Source organism: Melospiza melodia, chromosome 20 (genome assembly GCF_035770615.1).
Source record: "Melospiza melodia melodia isolate bMelMel2 chromosome 20, bMelMel2.pri, whole genome shotgun sequence".
NCBI classification, from domain to species: domain Eukaryota; kingdom Metazoa; phylum Chordata; class Aves; order Passeriformes; family Passerellidae; genus Melospiza; species Melospiza melodia.
Window position 1 is genome coordinate 4,885,354 of NC_086213.1, and position 18,714 is coordinate 4,904,067.

At 47.9% G+C, this 18,714-nt stretch overlaps 1 protein-coding gene across 2 annotated transcripts in view; it reads left to right on the top strand.

Moving 5' to 3' along the window:
* Positions 1–17,051, top strand: part of PXN (paxillin) — a 43,017-nt gene extending 25,966 nt beyond the window's left edge. Inside the window, exons 4-15 of one of the 2 annotated variants that reach the window (XM_063173420.1) lie at positions 1,664–1,803; positions 2,180–2,381; positions 2,849–2,984; positions 7,101–8,138; positions 8,939–9,205; positions 9,741–10,148; positions 10,745–10,825; positions 12,957–13,127; positions 13,472–13,645; positions 14,192–14,273; positions 14,622–14,770; positions 16,675–17,051. In XM_063173420.1, coding sequence (XP_063029490.1) covers positions 1,664–1,803; positions 2,180–2,381; positions 2,849–2,984; positions 7,101–8,138; positions 8,939–9,205; positions 9,741–10,148; positions 10,745–10,825; positions 12,957–13,127; positions 13,472–13,645; positions 14,192–14,273; positions 14,622–14,770; positions 16,675–16,941 — 3,115 coding nt within the window. In that variant the 3' untranslated portion in view covers positions 16,942–17,051. The remainder of the gene's footprint in view (positions 1–1,663; positions 1,804–2,179; positions 2,382–2,848; positions 2,985–7,100; positions 8,139–8,938; positions 9,206–9,740; positions 10,149–10,744; positions 10,826–12,956; positions 13,128–13,471; positions 13,646–14,191; positions 14,274–14,621; positions 14,771–16,674) is intronic. The other variant, XM_063173421.1, reaches the window with a different exon arrangement.
* The last annotated feature ends 1,663 nt before the right edge of the window (positions 17,052–18,714 follow it).

An 18,714-nucleotide genomic window follows, 5' to 3' on the forward strand; every position in this document is an offset into this window, starting at 1 on the left:
AGCTGCAGGAGGTTAAGGATCCATCAGACACAGCAGGATCTGGATTGTGTTGTGAAGGATATGATCCAGACACAAGTGACAAATCCACCCCCCTGCTAAAGAGCACAAAAGTTCTTCAGGAGGTGGATGGCCTTGGGGTTATTTTTCCCTGGGAACTCAGTACTTGTGCTCTGGGGTGTTGTGCAGGGACTTGAGTTTTCAGGTAAATTCAAGCTTCTTAAAAGTTCCCTCTCAGTAGGTGATTGACAGATAGCAAGTTCACATTTGCAAAGGCAGCTGCTCTCACTCTGAGAGGTTGGAGGAGTAGCCTGCACAGCAGGACAGACCTTTCTGCTGATATAGGGATGAGTGCTGTCAGAAATTCATCCTAGGCACCTTTTTACACTTTGGAGATTGGTGTTTCTTTGGAGTCATAATCTAACCATGCCAGCTCTTTCTGCTGAGCAGGAAGTTGCTTCCAACCAGAACTAATTCTGGTTAGAGTTCAGCTCCTCTCTGGGCAGCCTAGCCAGAGGTGGTCCAATGGAGATGGTAATTGCAATTTTTTCAGATGACTGCATGCAATTAGTATTAAATGAAGGTAATTAGAGCCCTAAGTCCTCTTGAACAAGGGTCTGCCATGGCTTGGTTCTGGTGTTAGTTGTAACTGGTGTGTTGTTTCGACGTGAAGTATGTTCTCCTCAGGTTGCAGTTGTGGATCTTGTTTTTCAACCTGAAGAGAAGGATAACTTCCTTATGGAATTCATAATTGTCAGTGGTGTTACAGGTGTCAGAGTCCTTAACCTGCTAGGTACTAACTTTTTGAGCATAATGTGGTCCTGTGCACAAGGCAGAAGTTCCCATTTTGGATTTGGAAAATATCTTTTTGATAAAATAAGAACCTTTAGAGCATTAAAAGTTATTTGTAAAGTTCATTTGTAAAACCAGGAGAAAAAAATGTTCCTGCCACTGACAATGGAATGACTGTTACTATAGTGTAACCACTATACAAATCACTGCATTTATGTGAAGTTCTGCTTTGGAACAGTTTGCAATTCTGTCTGGTAAATGATATCACCCATATAAGACTAGTAGTAATTACAGATAGTGCCTTATACATGCATGAGTGTTTAACACAGTAGAAAATAATACCAAATTACTTTTTTATGAATTGATTCAATTTCCCCAAATTAAAGGCTGGGGAGACTTTGAGTGTTGCAAGAGGCTATGACATATCCTACTGCTTTTCAGTTTCTGCTGCTAACCTGAGGCTTGTGCTTTGCCTCTGTCTCCAATCTGTGCTAGCCCTGCATTCCCTCGCTCAGGGAGGAGGATGTTGCTGCTTGGTGTGGTGTCAGCAGAAACAAGCCATTTTCCCGTACGTGAGCTAATGGTTCTGCTGCTGTTCTGTGCATTTTGGATCTACAGACAGTTAACTCTTTCCTACAGGGCTGGGCAGCACATAGTCCTGAAATCAGAGGCCCTGTCCATCAATGCTATTTTTCTAATTTACAAGAATAGCAGTGGCTGTGTTTAGTCATGTCACAAAGCATGTGTCTTCTTTACCCCCAGAGCTAAAAGCATCAGCCTGAAAAGACCACAGCACATGTCTAAACTTTGGGAATGAGTTTCCCTCCATCCTTCTGCTGTATCTTGAAGTTTCACATTTCCCTTTTATCTTCAGTTTCCCAAACAAGCAGAAGTCTGCAGAACCGTCTCCTACAATGACCAGCTCCTCTCTGGGCAGCAACCTCTCAGAACTGGACAGGCTCCTTCTGGAACTGAATGCTGTTCAACATACCCCTGCCAGTGGCTTCACAGCAGGTAAGGAATAGGAAGACATTTGGCATGAGTGGATAATTTGATTCTCAGAATAGTACCTTGCTTTTTCTTTCCAACATCCTTAGTGAGGGGGACCCCTCCAGCCCTTAATCAAAGATTTATTTAGTGAGGGTGGGATCTCCTGAGGTCTGAGCTGCAGCACCCTGCTCAAAGCAAGGCCAACTTTAAAACTGCCTCTAACTAAAGTTTCTGAGTTAGTTTAGGTTGCTCAGGCCCTTGCACTGTTAAGTTTTTAATATCCTCGAAGATGGAAATTCCACAAGATTCCCGGACAATGTTTTGTACTTGCCTGTGGTTAGCAGATGTGTGTGTGTGGAATGGGGCTCTGAATGGCTCTTTTCTGCTCCCCTTTCTTCAGATGAGGCTGGCAGAAGCCCATCACTGCCCAGCGTGGCTGGCCCTCACTATGTTGTCCCAGAGAACAGCAGCTCAGGGGGAGGGAAGGCTGCACCCCCGACAAAGGAGAAGCCAAAGCGCAATGGTGCCCGTGGGATTGAAGATGTGCGTCCCAGCGTGGAGAGCCTGCTGGATGAGCTGGAGAGCTCCGTGCCAAGTCCAGTGTGAGTAATGTTGGGGTGGTTGCAGGCTTGGGTGGGGTGGGATGGGCTCCTGGGGGAATGGTGACTGTAGTGTAGGGGCAGCTGCTGCAGGACAGTGATGGATGGAAGATGGGCTTTGTCTAAAGGGTCAGAAGTCAGGCGGGTACTGGTGCTTTGTAATCTACTTCTGGATGGAAAAATGCATAAGTCATTCATTAGAGTGTAGACTGTTCAAGCTCAGATTTACAGCTGACCACAAATACAAAATGAATGTTCAGGAATCATCTGTTTGTTAGTGGATGGGATGTGTGTGCACACGTGAGGCAGGGTCTGCACGTGCTGGGGAAGCTGGGCCAGGTTGGGCTGTGCTGATGAAACTCCTCATGCTCTGCTTACTTGGGGGAACAGTGGGACTTCAGTCTAGGAGTGCCCTCCAATGTTTAAACACACTCTTCTTAAAATTTTATTTTAATTTTCCCCTTGGCCAGGCCTGCAATCACTGTGAGCCAGGGTGAGGTGAGCAGCCCCCAGCGTGTCACGGCCAGTCAGCAGCAGACCCGAATTTCTGCTTCTTCAGCTACACGAGAACTGGATGAGCTGATGGCATCTCTCTCTGACTTCAAGGTACCCTGTCATGGCAGATTAGTGCTTCATCTTGCCTCTACCCAGCCCAGTCTCTCTTGCCTGTTAACCACATTTGCTGACCTTGGTTGGTCTCCAGAATGCCTCCTTTCCCTCTCACATTTGCTCTGATAAACTTCCTGTGGTGTATTTGTGCTTTCTGAGTGAGGCTGTAGGTGTCCTTGACTGCTATAAATTGTCATCACTGGCAGGGGAAGGCAGTTCTGGGATCTGTTTTTCCTTCAGTCCTGCAGTTTGTCTGTTTGCCAGAGATAATGAGCTTTGTTACTGCTCGGTAGAGTGAATTATTTTGCTGTGCTACAACTAAATGAAAAGGAGAGAGGCATGGGACACCACTCTGCTTTCTGACAGAGACCAGGCCCTTCTGTTCTGTGGGATGACTCCTCTCTGGAGTGTGTTTTTACCCTGATGTGCTTTCCCTGAGGAAAATGGATATTCCAGGCATTTGGTGTGAGCACTGAAGCGTTTACCTCAGACAGAAGGAGATTTCAAAGGTTTTATCTTAAACCAAAATCTCTTATTCACCTCAACATGGGATTAAAGTTTCAGTTTCTTGTGGGGGCAAAGGATAGCAAGTACTATTCAGTGTCAGCATATGTGCTTGAGTAACTTTTTCTTTATTCATGTGGGTGTGTTACCACTCCTGCGCTAGATGATGAACTATGGAGGTTGTTCTCATGAGATTTCATTTACCCATACTCATGGCAAAATGAAAAATACTTTCTCACTTTCTACTTTCAGCTGATTTGCTTATAGTTTTACTGAACTGTTGGCTTGGATTTCTTCTGAGAGAGATGGAGAAAGCAAATACTTCTTTGTTAGGTTTGCCTTTTTTACATACCTGTCTGCTTTCTAATCCTAAATCAGTTCCTAACTCTCTTTATTCCTGTATGGAAGATTTTGCTGGATGCTTGAAATTTCTTGTGTGTGCTGAACTCCATCACCTCCTAGATGACATTAGGTGGGGCAGCCAGAGCTGAGCAGTGTTTTGTGAGGAGAGGTATAGAACATGTAGTGACAGCTTTTTCTGTTTGCTGTTCTTTCTGTGCCTGGTGAGTGCCATGGAGATCAATACAATACCCAGAGCTGTGACAGGTGTGTGAGTTCAGAACCTTGCACTGAGCACACGTGTTCTGAGGAGCTTCACTTGCCTTGTCCTTGCTGGAATAGGATTCAGTCTACCATTCCTGGCACATGCACCTAAATCAGTGAGCACCTGTGAGTTCCTCAGTGTTTTCTCTAGACTTACTGTAGTTGTGTTTAGTCACTTGCAAATATGAGCACCTTAGTGTTGCCTTTTTACTCCTTCTGACATCCTAGGGTGTAGTGCAGGGTAGCCACAAGCTCTGTTCAGCCTGGTTGGAGCTCTGCAGTGTTGTGAAGCTGGAGAGAGTTCCCACTGGTGCTTCTGGCATTCTGTGCCCTGCTCCTGCTGTGTGCTGTGGGAGCCGAGCCCTGTGGCCTTGTGCCCCTGCTGCTTTTATCAGAAACCAGCTCCGGGTGTGGCCCAGCCTTTGCTGCCAGGTGAGCTCTTGGCAGCTCAGAATGACCTTGCCCAGCACAGGTTTCATTGGTGAGAACAGGGAGTGGACATTTTAAAGTGTGGGTGTTCAGTGCTTTGCACTCTTGAGAAGCATTAGAATCTCCACTAAAACCTGTGTGACAGAAATGAGCTGCTGTGGCTACCAGCACCTGCCTTCCTGGCTTAGTTTTCAGTTGACCTCAGAGACCAAATTGAAATGCAGCAAGATGTTAAGATTTGGGCTTTATTAAGCACAGCATTGATATTTTTGTGAAGCATTGAGCTCATCTGTGCCTAAACATTCTTCCTGGAGCACAAGAAACATGGCTTCTGTGATCATTTCCTTTTGCTGATGATGTCATTGACTGTTTTTAAGTTACTTTCCTTTTCTCCTGTTGTCCAGGTTACTTCATTTTCCCTTCAGTCCTTTTTGTTTGGTTATACCTCTTCTGTTTGTGCCAGCTGGGGATGTTAACTTGGCTTTAAAAATGTATTCTAGTCTGTACCAGTGTCAGAATGTAAGGGAGACAAGGGGAGTCCTTGTGAAGGTGGAATATGAAAGGCTGCTGTTGGAGCATCAGACCTGTGTGTGACTGCAGGATATAGGATAAAAAACCCAAATATGATGTGTAATTAGCTGGAATTGATAGAAGTTGCAATAGATGAGGATGGGAGGAGTGGAGGGCACTGGTGCCTGATTTGCCTTGTACCCCTGAGTAAAAGGTGATGATTCATTACCCTTTTATTATATTTTGCTCACCCTGGTTTGTTGCTCCTCTTTTTGCTTACAGAATCCATTTGATTTTGGTTATCTGGTTAATCAGTCATCAGGCACTGAGATTACTTAATGCACTTGTTTTTTTACCCTCTGCCATTTCTGTGTAATGTGATGCCTGCTCACTGCATAGCTGGATACTTGCAGCTAACTGTTCTGTTACTGTAGAGTGCTCACCCATTGCTCTTACTTTGGAATTAGTATGGTTTCAGTATGTTGAAAATACTGTTTGAGCACAATGCCACTCTTGCCTTGAAAGTGACTGACTTCATTTTAGGAAGTCTGGAAGCCAAATGTGAAGTGCAGCATCAAACCAGGTTACTTTTACAGATGCACCCAGCTTAGGCAGAATTCAGGGAGAGGGCATATTGGGATATCCCCTCATTTTAATATACTGGCTAGTCATTTTCCTCTCAGCTGTGACTGTGGTCACAGTAGCCTGGCTGTGCTACTCGAAGGGAAGAGAATCTGTAATGAAATTTGGTCTCTTATTGCTCTTTCCTTTCTGAGAACAGTCTCCTTGTAGCACTACTGGTGTGACTTTGCAAGCGTGTGTGTGTGCCAGCTCCTGGCCCCTCAGCATGGCAGGAGCTCAGATCAGCTGAAAGTTATTATTCTTCCATTTACTGACAGGTTTTGTGCATGTTCTGGTTAATTCTATAGTTTATTTCGTTATAAGTATCTCAGAAAGGTAAGTGGAGACTGAGGTAGCATACCTGGGGCTTAGGAAGTTATGTGCCCTTCCACCTCAGAGCACAAGCATGTGACTTCTTTAGGCTTCTCTGGAAAATATGATGAAGAGTTAGAGCAGGTCTTGATAGCTCTTGGATTTGGAAATCCTTTGTGGGTACATTTTTAAAACTGAGTAGGCACAGTCTTTGTCTCAAGTTGTTCAAGTTGCTGTTCTGAGTCTCCCTTTCTAAGGAAAATGAGTACTATTACTTTGTCTCCTAGAGTTTAGTCAGGAACCACTGGAAGTGGGGAAAGAAAGACTCATGATATTTTGTTTTCATAAGATCCTGTAAGTCAAGGAAAACCAAAACCTCTGTATTAATTGTTCTTCTTAGAATGTTTTTGTATCAAAATTAATACTGATTTTATTACAATGTCAATGTGGAGTCTTTGGCCTAAGGGGAAGAGGCTAATCTGCCACCTAAGCAATGCTCACAAGGGCATGGAATGACTGACAGGCTTGTATAGATTCAGTGTGTGTCACTTCCAAGGTGAGATTAGTGATGTGAACAGAACAAAGCCCATGTCATCTGCTCTTTGCTGTGAATGCCCTGAAGCTTTGTTTTCATTTCCTTGTACTCAGCCAACTGGAGCATTTTATTAAGTGTATCAAGAAGAAAATGTCATGCTTTGTTCTATTAATTGATTGAATTTTTTGCAGCTTTGGAATACAAAATTTACATGTCTGACTGTGAGCTAGTTTACATGACCTTTATTCACAGTTGAGACACTCCTGGGTTTGGAGCTGCACTTGCCAGCAGTGGCAGTGGCCATGCCACGTCCCCATCACAGCTGCAGGTGAACACTGAGCTATCACTGAGGAGGAGGGCCCAGGAAAAGGATCCCAGTGGCTGTAGAACTCGTGAAGATCAGTACAATGTCATACTGGTTCTGCTCTTGGGTGTTTCGTTTTTCTTCCTTAATCTTGGAAGTAAGGATTTGGGTCAGCATGGGTTTTTGGTTTGTGAGTCATGATTCTTATAATGCTTAATTCTGTGCCTTTTTTTCTTCTCCTTATCTCTGTCATTATCTTTTTCTCTCCTTATTCCTTCTATCTCTTCTTTTGCAGACTAGTTCCACTATGTCTCTGATTTCTGAATCTTCCCTTGAACCGGTTCCCAGTTCAGCTAATGCAGACTCCAGCAACACTCCTCACAGTTTAGCTGTGCTGTCCCATTCCAAACACCCTTCTGCAAGTCACAGTGGGGACTCAACAGTGCCAGCATCTGTCCCCCCAGCAGACACCTGCATTGAGGAGGGCAGTGACACTGCAGTTCTGCCTTTGGCAGGGCACCCTGCTGCCCCTCCACCTGTGCCCCATTTAGCACAAGCTGTCCCTGTGCCCCCACCACGGAGCTCCTCTGGTTATGCTACTCGTGGGGAGCAAGTGGCCTCTGCCAGCTTAGTTCAGCTGAACAGAAAGCCTGACTCTTCCAGAAATACTTCCCAGGCTGTGCCAGCTTCCAATGTGGAGCTTCTCTGTAGGTCTGCTACTGTGGAGGCACGGGGCTTAGGTTATGATGCGGCAAAAGAGACTGAGAAGAAGGAGCAGAGAACTGACCCCAAAATCTCAAGTGTACCCATTTCAAAGAAGGGGAAGATAGCCAAGGAGCTGCATCAGCAGGGAGCAGCACTCAGGGACAACTCAGCTCTTTCGTCCCAGGGCAGAAGTGTGGAAACAGCTTTAGATGAGCTGTGGCCCCTGGAGCTGCCTGCACATGTGCCAGAGGTGCATGCAAAGAATGACAGTGTTTTGGATTCTGTTAATGAACCTTCTGTTGTTGCCCTGGATCGGTGGGATGTCTTCCCAGACACTAAAAACCAGTTGGGCTTTGTAGTGAAGCAAGGACAGGAGCTAAAAGCTGAAGTGCCATATGAAACCAAGTTATACCACAGTCCTGATGTGGGCAAGAAGAGGCAGGGCAGAGACAGAACTCCTAGGAAGGCAGGTGCTGCTAACACGAACAAGGCCAGAGGAGACCAGGAAAAGGAGCAATTCAGAAGCTCTGCAGTCACTCCGGAATCTCCTGAAACCTTTGGGAAGGCTGGATGGGATCTGCCATGTGTCTCCAAACCACCCATTGAGAGGATTTCTGCATCAGGCCAGGCAGGCACTGAGTGAATGTAGGAGTAGGGCGAGTCCTGGCCAGGACTGTTCTGCCAGCACACTCACAGTGTGTGCATGCAGTGAGTGTGCCCCAGCTCACCCCACTAACAGCACGAGCTCTGAGCAGTGTCACTGACAGCTGCATCTCACAGGGCTTCACAACCCCCAGCTTTATCTTGTGGTCTCTCCTGCATGTGATTCAGCAGCACGGAACATGGCAGTTTGTAGGGACTTCCTTGTGAAGTGGACTTTCATTCCCTAACTGGGGTAAGGCTCAGTCCACAGAGACCTCCAAAAAGCTGAAAGGGCTGTTTCATGCTACTGATTGGGATGGCAGCTCCTCTGCTCTGTTTACTGTTTTAGGTCTCATTACTGAAGCTGTCAGTGTTCTTTTCCATTCTGGAAGTACACTTTGTGCACCAGACATCTCTGACCAAGAGCCTTGTGCCTGTCAAGGGCAGACACAGAGGCACAGCTCTGTGCCCTTGTGATGCTGAGGTTTCTGTAATGCTCAGTGGAGTGCTCATGCTGCACCTCCTATCTTGGCTTCCCACTGGTTAATCTTTCCCTTCCTTTTCTAGACAGTTATTTTTGGCTGCTGTGATTGTCCTTACAGGGTTTTTCCTTGCACTGAGTCACTGTTCTGGGCTGTGCCAAGAGGAGTTTTGGCATTGTGGAATAAATGCCATCACTCTTCCTGCTCATAATTGTCACTAATGTCTTTGAGTTTGTGCTATTGCATCTTGGGGCTTGCTCTGACTTTGCTCTTCTCTGCTGATACTATTGCCTTTGTCATTTAGATAAAATCTTTAATCAAGAGGACAAAAGAGACTGCGAATGTGCATCCAATGTCTCGGGACCTCTCTCCAAGGCGCAGACTAGGTCCTGCCATATTCCACAAGACTGAGTCCCAGGATCGCTTGATTGAGGAGCTTCAGGACAGGCTGGGCATCGATAACCAGGAGCAGGAAGAATGGCCAAGCCAGGATGCCTGGCTGACAGAGGGGGTCATTGTCACTGCCAGGCCCCGGGGGGAAGAGCAGAGTGGTGAACAGCAAGTAGAGAAGGTAGAAAGCAGGGTCACATGTGCTGGGAAACTCCAGCATGTCCCTCTGTCCAGATCCCATTGTGTGGAGGTGCAGATTGAGTTTCTGAGCATCCTAAACAACACAAAATGAAGAAGTAACTATTCACCCTTGTCTGGCCTGAGAGAGAAAGCAGCACAGGGTCCTAGTTCTGGATGTTTAAGAACTGGAGTGGGATCTGAGGGAGCTGCTTATGCATCTGTTGATGCAGTCTGCTGCTATCACATCTCAAATGTCCATGATAGGATTATTTTTAAAACCCCACTGGGAAGCCTGACACACAGGCATGCTTTGTTTTGTCCAGTGCTGTACCTGTGCAGGGGTTTCTGGGGATGAGTAAAATGGTGCTCTTCCTTAAGCTACACAGAGCAGCACCTTTTGTAGCTCCCTTCTCCTTCTTGCTGCTTTTCCCCCTTAGATAAACACACTGGTAGCAGCCAGCCTTCCTGTTAAAGGAAGTGCTTGTTGGTTCCTCTTTGGATTTATTCACCTTTCTTCTTCCTCCCTGTCTTTCTAGGTGGTTTTTCCTCCAGAGTCCCCGCTCCTCTCCAGGAGGACAATCTCTGTTCCTGTCTCTTCCCATCTCCAGCCTTCCAAAGAAGCTGCAAAGATAGTCCCTGCTAATGCTGCTCCTTCTCCTGCTTCTGGCCCTGCATCTCTTCTCTCACTCCCACCTCAGCCTTCCTCTGTGTCATCTACCCCAGCTCCTAGTCCAGTCTCTTCCTCTTCCTTCAGCTTGGCTCCCCAGCCTCTCTTCCAGTGGGAAGCTTCTGATAATGATTATCATGAGGTTTCTGTTGTGGGCACCCCTCCTAATGAAGACCCCAAACATTCCTGTTCTCCCCAGACCTGGACTCCTAGCACCAAGGCAGTTGTCTCTGTTGGCTGTCAGACTGAAGATGAAGCTTTCTTCCCAGAAATGCAGGCAGGCTTCTCTATTCTGATTTGTGTTTTTAGCAGTATTTTCCAATCCAACTAGTGCTTGTAATTTGACAGCTCAGTAGATACAGTGTTCAGGTAAAGGCTGGTATAAACTGCTGGATGGGAGGGAGGACTCATGGACAATATCTAATCCCAGCTGTAGTAATGCACAGTACATGTCTGTGCAATAACTTGCTGGGATATGTGGGTCCTGTGTGTCCTGACAGTCACTTCATGCAGCAGGGATTCTCATTTCCCTCTGAGATTAAGAAGATAACTCTGAAACATAGCCTGGAGCTCTCCCTGCCACAATCTCTCTGAAGTAGGGGGAGTAAAAGGTGGCAGAGCATGCATACTGGAAGGAGCAACTCAGCAATCCTTCCTGTGTTTGCCCTTTTATGCAGGTGTCCACTGCATGGATTTGGGGGAGGAGATGGCATGGTCCAGACCTGGGTTCTGCATCTCCTGCCAGGGAAGGGCTGTAGCTCCAGGATGGTGGGGAGTCTTTAACACATTTGTGCAGTGCAGTGTTAGTGTGCAGGCAGCTCTAAAGCAGTGAGCAAGAAACATCTCTGCATCGTGACCTGTTGTACTTTGCAGGTGACCTCTGCTCCTCCCCTAGTCCGCAGTGCCAGTCTGTTGGCTGCTCCTGCACCCTGGGGCCCCACAGCCCCTGACAAGGCAGGATCCCCTTTCTGTTTCCTCAGCATGATGTGTGCTCTTTGGTTGATGAGTGTGCTGGGATCTGCTCCTGGGGCTCCCAGCACTGTTAATGTGGATAATGTCCTGTATTGCATGGTTTGCTACTCATAGAGCTCCTTTCTGAACTTGACTGATGGCGGATCTCATAGGGGTGGGAGTTTGAAGGGCCTTTGCATGATCAGTTTGCATGAGGATGATGTGCTGAGTGTCCCCTACAAACAGCATGCATTATGTACAGGAGGTGGAGACAAGCCTCTTTCAGGTGGGGGCTCATTTGTGAGCTGTCAAGAGGGCTGGATGGCCAGGCCAGCTAGAAATGGAGGTGTGCACAGGTGTTTGTGCCTGCTCTGGGGTCAGCCATGACTGCAGGACTGTGTGCTCCCTCCAGGTCGCTACAAGGGCGAAGTGCTCTGTTGCTATGTGTTAAATTCATCTCATCTCCTTTCTCCCTGGATGGTATTTATCACTTGTGTGTGGCATCTGTGCCTGCCCTGCGTGGCAATAACCCCTGGCTGGAGCAAGAGAAGCTGTGATTCTTTCCACACAGTGCAGCCCTTTTCTTCCTGCTGCACCATGCAGGGAGCCTGGGCTTTATCCTGGGGCTCTGGACAGGCTTTGTCTCCAAACACTGTTGTCTCTCTCTGTGAGAGTGTCCTTGCAGGTGTGTGTGTGCTTTGCAGACAGTCACTGTAACAGTTTTTGGTAGCAAATGTGGTTGTGTTGTGTGGTGAAGGGTTTGTTTTAGGCTGAGGATGCTGGGGTGTGATGGGGCTGCTCTGTGCTGCTGGACTAGGAGAGGTCAGTTGAGAGAGGAGGGGAAAAGCTGTGTTAGGATCCACTGGGAGTCACTGCACATGAGGCAAGGCTGGGGAGTGTGTGGATGTGTGTGTAAGAGCAGCTAAATTCATGTATGTCAGGAGAATGTTTATACAAATGAGCAGAAACCAGGATTTATCACTGAATAAACTGGTCAACTGCAAGGACAAGCAGCTGCAGCACAGGGAATAGAGCTCCTCCTGTGGCTGGAAGGGCAGGGTCTGCCAAGGCTTGCAACACTTCAGCATGTCCCTGCTCCTTTGGCTATGCTGGCAGCAGGCTGGTGGGTTGTTCATAGACATAGATTTTTGTCTCTTTTTTACTCTCTTAGTAAAACAAAATGTGCTCTAAACCCAACTTTGTGTGTCCCTAAACCTGACAGTAGCTATGGCAGTGCCAAGTCAGCTAAAATAATCTCTTATTTCCTTGCTGGGGTTTGTCTGTAAAGGGGGCTGTGGTGGCCAAGGAGAACATAAAGCTTTGTTTATAAGTTATGAACCTCAGTAAAACATTTCTCCCCTCCTCTGGAAGCCTTTCCAAGCCGTGTGTGCTGTGGTGGTGTGAGTTTCAGAAACGGCCTCTGAGACAAGCATCCAAATCCCCTTTTCCCCTACTGGTGCATTTCCAACTCCAGTACACCTAGCAGCCCTGTCTGCTGGGGATGCACTGCCCTCTCTGTAGGCAAACAGCAGCCAGCTGGGAGAGAGTTCCTTCCTTCCTGCTTCCACTTGCTTAGCTCAGGCACAGGGTGAGAACCACCTGAGAGTGAGAGAGAAACTTGGCAGACAGATGTGCAGATGGTGGTGCAAAGGGAAAAAATGTTCTAGCTGAAAGGGAGATGAGATGAAGGAGAGAAGAGCATCTCTATCAGAGAGGAGAGACAACTGAGAGCAAGAGCATAGGAATGGAGAGAGGTCAAGGAGAAGGGGCCCTCTGGATGGCGTCTGCTTTGTCAGCTGGCCAGGAACTGATGAGCTAAAGGGAAATTTTTGGCAGAGGCTTAGAGAGCACTGTACTGAGTGCCTGGGACGTGCTGGTGACTGTTGTTGTATGTGCAGTGAAAGAAAATCAAATTCTCAGTTCACAACTCTGCTGTTACATATCTCAGTTCTCTGCTTGTCTCTGCATGGGCAGAATACATGTGTGTACTTGATCCTGGCTCTCACAGCTTCTTCAGAGAGCGTGGCTGACTCCTGTCTGTCTCTGCAGGGGAGTCACTGGCAGCAACAGCAGGCATTTATCTGATCAGCATAGCAGCATTCACCTTACAGCATTTGTTTTGTCTCACCTGCAGTTCATGGCACAGGGAAAAGCTGGGAGCAGCTCCCCTCCATCCACAGCCTCCAAGCCTGGCAGTCAGCTGGATACCATGCTGGGAAGTCTTCAGTCTGACCTGAACAAACTGGGTGTAGCTACAGTTGCCAAGGGTGTCTGTGGAGCCTGCAAGAAGCCTATTGCTGGGCAGGTGAGTTGAAGGTGCTGCCTCATTGCTGGACCTTGGGCTGCAGCTGGGAGTAACGGGGAGGGCTGTTTCGTGAGGCTGGAGAGACTGGAGATGCTGGAGAAACTGAAGTACTCTATTTATCCACTGGCTAGGTACGCTGTAAGCTCCTCCAGTGACCTCTACCCTGCCCCTGAGGGACTGCCCTCTCCTGAGATGATAGGTAATTCAGTTTTCATGCTACCCCAGTCCAGGGCTCACTTGAGTAGCAGAACTTGTCATTCTTGCTGACCTCCAGCTGGTATCTTGTCATGTGGTCTAGGGGAGGGAGAGATAGAATTGTTCTCCAAAATCTGTTTTCCCCACAGGTAGTTACAGCCATGGGGAAAACCTGGCACCCTGAGCACTTCGTCTGCACCCACTGCCAGGAGGAGATCGGCTCCCGGAACTTCTTTGAGCGGGATGGGCAGCCCTACTGCGAGAAGGATTATCACAACCTCTTCTCTCCTCGCTGCTACTACTGCAACGGGCCCATCCTCGATGTGAGTTCCTTGGGGGAGCCACGGTGCTGGCAAGCTGCTGCAGGCCTGGGGGTTAAAATTCCACTTCACCCTGTGTCCTGGGTGGAATCTTTTGTTCAGGGATTTCTGCAGTTGTTCTGGCCTTCCTTTGAAAGGGAAACAACTTGGCACAGTCAAATTCTTACACCAGTGAGTGGAGTTGGTCCCTTTTACCTTTGCTGGAGTTCCTTCAGAACCCCACAATGCTCCATCATGCTGGTGATGATTCCTCAGCTTTTGTTGTTGGTAGCCTGTGGTAACAGGCACCAGTGCTGGTCCTTAAGACTGGGTGGGGCCCTGTGTGAGGGAGGAAGCAGTGCCTAAGATCCTTTTAGGGTAAAAAAAAGTGTGCAGTGAGAAAGCCTGAATGAGCCAGAGGCAGGAGCAAATTGACTCTGCTCTCTAAAGTACAGTCTATTTTAATGCTTGCTCTTGTCAGCACCAACATTCATGTCTCCTCTCTCCAGCCCCCCTTACTCACCTCCAATTCATTTACATGACCTGCACTTTGTGTTTTCTTCTCAACAGAAAGTGGTGACTGCTTTGGACAGGACATGGCACCCTGAACACTTTTTCTGTGCCCAGTGTGGAGCTTTCTTTGGACCTGAAGGTATTGCTGGTTTATGCAAGGGAAAATCAATCTCCCCTCTGAACTGCAGAGGAGAGGGTGAGGCAGAGCTGCTTCCAGGGTACAGCCTGAGGCATCACAGGGGAACTACTGGAGTTCCAAGGGAGCTGTTTATGGGGGAAGGATGGTGCCAGTAATAATGGCTTCTCCCTGGGGAGGAAGAACAGGCCTCTGCTGGGATGGGAAGGGAACAGAACAAGAAACAGCTCTGGCTGCTCTGTGTGTTAGCAGCAGGAAGGATGATCCTACCCATGGGTTACCCTGCACAGGTTGTGTGGCCACAGGTGAAGATGAGGAGCTGATCCCTTTGCCTCTCCTCTCTTCTGGCAGGGTTTCACGAGAAGGATGGCAAAGCCTATTGCCGCAAGGACTACTTTGATATGTTTGCTCCCAAGTGTGGAGGCTGTGCCCGGGCTATCCTGGAAAATTACATCTCTGCCTTGAACACCCTGTGGCACCCCGAGTGCTTTGTCTGTCGGGTAAGGAACCCAAGGTCCTTTGCTGCTGCTCTATGGCCCCTCTTGTTTCCACCCTGAGGCATCTGGCCCCATATCAGGGTAAGGTGTCTGTGGGGTAGTGAAGGGCAGCCAGCCCCACAACATAAAAACATGCCAGCAACCAAACATCTTCTTGTTCTCTGTTTATTATTAAATTTTGGAGTTGCTTTGCTCTTTCTATTCCCAGCTTTAACTATGGGGTTCTGCAGCAGCTCACAGATAGAGATATTTCTGTGACCTTTAAATAATTATAAGCTAAGCTTCTCCCTGAGCATTTGCCTCAGCAATCAGATTTTGAGGATATTCCTCCCATGCTCCATCTGAAAATGTAAACTAATGAAAGTGACCTTGTTCAGACAAACATGCAAGTCAATGAAATAGTGGCAAGCTCCATACAGCAGGCATAATAAACAGGAATACTGCAGATTAAATGCTTGGCACTCTTTCAGAGAGCATTGCAAATATTAACTCTTACCATCCCCAAGAGATGAGCCAAATCAGCCACTGTTTCCTAGAGTGGGAGAGAAGGCAGAAACCAGATCAAGCAGCCAGAGCCACAAGCTGCTGATTCCTGTTGTGATGCTCAGAGCAGACAGTCACCAACCTGTTGGGACTGTCTGTGGCTCCTGCAGTGGTGTGCAGAGTGAGGCAGAAGCTGTGCCTGACTGGGGATGGGGGGGGAAGCCTTCTCATGCAGAGATTGAGACTTCATCAAGCAGTTCTGTTTTCCTTTCCCCCTGCTGCGCCCTGAATTAGTGAGGCCAGAACAGATTTCTTCCAGGCCACAAGATATGATTCTCTTACTGTTTCTGCAAAAGCAAAGCAAACTTTTCAGCTGCTCTGCTGACTGAAGTGACTGTCAGCATTGGTAAAGTCTGGGACTTGCTGCAGGCAAGCTGCATTCTCCTGGTACTGCAGGCGTTCAGCTGCCCGTGCTCTGCGCGCTGTTTGCTGACTCCTGTCCACGCGCTGGGAGCAGCTGTGTGTGATACTCAGAGCCCTCCCTGGGGAACAGGACAGCAAAACCAGGGTTTGGGAAACTGCCTCCTCTGGGTCTTGCTGCTGAGATATTTGGTAAATCCCTCCCTTACTCTGCTGCCTCAGTTTCCTACTTTTACAAGGAGAGGAGTCTCCCCAGTCTGGTGGGGATAGTGGGTGCTTCTGTTGCAAGTTCTGCAGTGAAGTGTCCTCAGATGCTGAGGCGAGGGAGCAGCTCTGGACATTTATTAGCACACAGCTGATGTATCCTCTTCCCCATATCTATTCAACATCATTAGCACTATAGGACAAACAGTTTCTCCCAGCAGTGACCCATGTAACTGGAAATATTTCAGGCTGGATAATGTTTTGCAGAGTGTACCTGCCTAATGCCAGCCATTCTGGAGAGGTCACTCATAATGATGAATTGTGCCTGATTTTCTCAGCTGGAACCAGTCCCATGCTCATCAGGATTCTGCTGCATGAAAGTCTCTTGGTCCTTTCTTCTGCTTGCCCTTGTGGGGAAGCTGGAGTGAGGGAAAAAAAAGCCAGGGAAAGGTGCTGCAGTGTTTCCCTTCTCAGGGCATGAATGTTTTTTTTCCTGGCTGGATACTTACGGTAACTCATCCATAAGTATTTTATTTGTAGAAGTGAAGCCAGCTGGGTGAAGGAGCTGATTAATTCCCTTGCTTGTGTCTGTATCTGTCCATTTCTTAGTCTTTTTTTTGGAAGCTCTTCCTGATGGGCAGAGTTTGGCTCTGGATACCTGGGCAGTGCTGAAAAGCAGCAGTTCACCTGCCCACAGCACGGCTGGGCTGTGCCATAGAGCAGAGGGTGCTTGCAGAGCTGCCCCTCCCCACCAGCCCAGCTTCTCACACAAGCTGTCCCTTTGCTTTGTCCTGCTGCAGGAGTGTTTCACCCCGTTTGTCAACGGCAGCTTCTTCGAGCACGACGGGCAGCCCTACTGCGAGGTGCATTACCACGAGCGCCGCGGCTCGCTCTGCTCCGGCTGCCAGAAGCCCATCACAGGACGCTGCATCACTGCTATGGGCAAGAAATTCCACCCAGAACACTTTGTCTGTGCCTTCTGCCTCAAGCAGCTCAACAAAGGAACCTTCAAGGAGCAGAACGACAAGCCCTACTGCCAGAACTGCTTCCTCAAGCTCTTCTGTTAGAGGCACTATAGATGGGCGCTCAAGCATCTTTCTGCCACCCCCTTGGCAGTTCTGTCTCTCTGAACATTACTGTGATTTAGGAACCTTACCAGGCAGGGGAGGAGGGGGGTGGGGGGTGGGAGGTGCTGCTATGGAGAGGCAGTAGATCCAGAGATGAGATGGACCATTAAACTGGAAACGCCCTTGCTGTGTCTCAGAAGAGAGAGGCTGAGATCCCTCACTGTGGTGTGTGTGTCTGTGTGTGTGACTGACAGCTGAGCTTAGCTCGAGGGCTCTAACAGGGAGATTCTCCCAGCCCCCTCCTGGCAGCAGGAGGCTTTGCCAGTACGTTTCAGCCTGTGTCAGCTCTCTGAGCAAATGGTGACACTTGCAGACAACACAGCCCTCTGCTTTGACACCTTATTCTCAGGCTTTTGCCTGCTCGTGTGCACGGTGACAGCACAGCGAGGCCACCCTGTGACCTCAGTGCCACCCTGGCTCTCCTGGCAGAGTTACACGGCGTGTGTGACTTGCTGAGGGTAGAGCATCAGCACAGGCAGCCAAGACCCTGCAAGGGTCTCTCCAGTTCCATTACACTGTAAGGAGATAATACCACTTACTCTTGTTTTAATTAAGAGGAATCAAGGTGTTACTGTGTGGGTTTTTTTTCTTTTTTTCCCTAGTTTGTTACTCCCTTTCTCAATGCCTTCTCTCAGCACACTGGAGCAGGAGGTGGGGTAAGCCCCAACCATCCCTCAGCACTGTTGTGCTCTCCTGTGGGGACTGCAGCTCCATAGGCACCCAGGCCAGCTCAGGGAATCTGCCGCCCTCACCTGCTGCTCCTGGGAGAGGAAGAGGCATCACCCCTTGTTTAAACACAGGTGCAGAGAGGTTAGAGCAGCCTTTTTCATCCAGCCCTGTCATGAGCGAGTGTGACGTGCGAGTGTTTATCTGCCCTGGGACTCTCCCATCTATCAGGGCCTCAATCTGTCACAGGAGTGGCTAGAAGGAAGGGTTTAAGAAGCCAGGAAAAAAAAATCCTAAATTTATATCCTTTCTTCTTCCAGTTTGCTAATGAGACCTATCAGCCCCTTGGTGTTTCCCTTTTCTGTGCTCTTGTTAAACATGTTCTACTGAGAGATGCTACAGCAATAACCTTTTATATTGACTGTTACTGGTATAACGAGTCCTGGGGGGTCAGGTGTGCATGACACACTTGGAGTTTTACTATCAAAGTGAATACTGTATCCTGTCTTTGATAAGAACTGTAGATTTCTACACTGATTTTGAATTCATATCTAATTTACTTTTAATCCTCTTATACAGAAATTGGTTTTGAAGTGATTTTAAGAAAGCAACTTTTATATCAAGCTGTGCTGTTCTAGGCAGTGTGCCAGTTGTGCTGGTTTACTGCATCTGTAATCTCAATGCTTTATTAAGCCTAACTAACATTCAATATTTCCTTTTTGTTGCGGGTTGGGAGGGGCTGGAATCTATGGGCAAGGGAACATGACTTGTATTTTTTTTCTCTAGCACAGGCAGGTGAACTGTGAATAGATTTGAGGGGTTTTTTTTTCCTCCTCTAGGTCACCTAAAAGTATAATTTCGGTTTTTTATTGTAATCTGTAAACTGCTGTATTTGAATCACCTGCCATTCTCCCAAAGCCCAGTTTCCAGGATGTTAAAAGTGAGTCTTAATATGCTAGGGGGGAAGGAGTTCAGATCTTTTACCTTGGTTTCTCTTCTTCAGCTGCCTGAAACCAGAACAGGGTTAATTGGGGAAGGGGCTCCTTT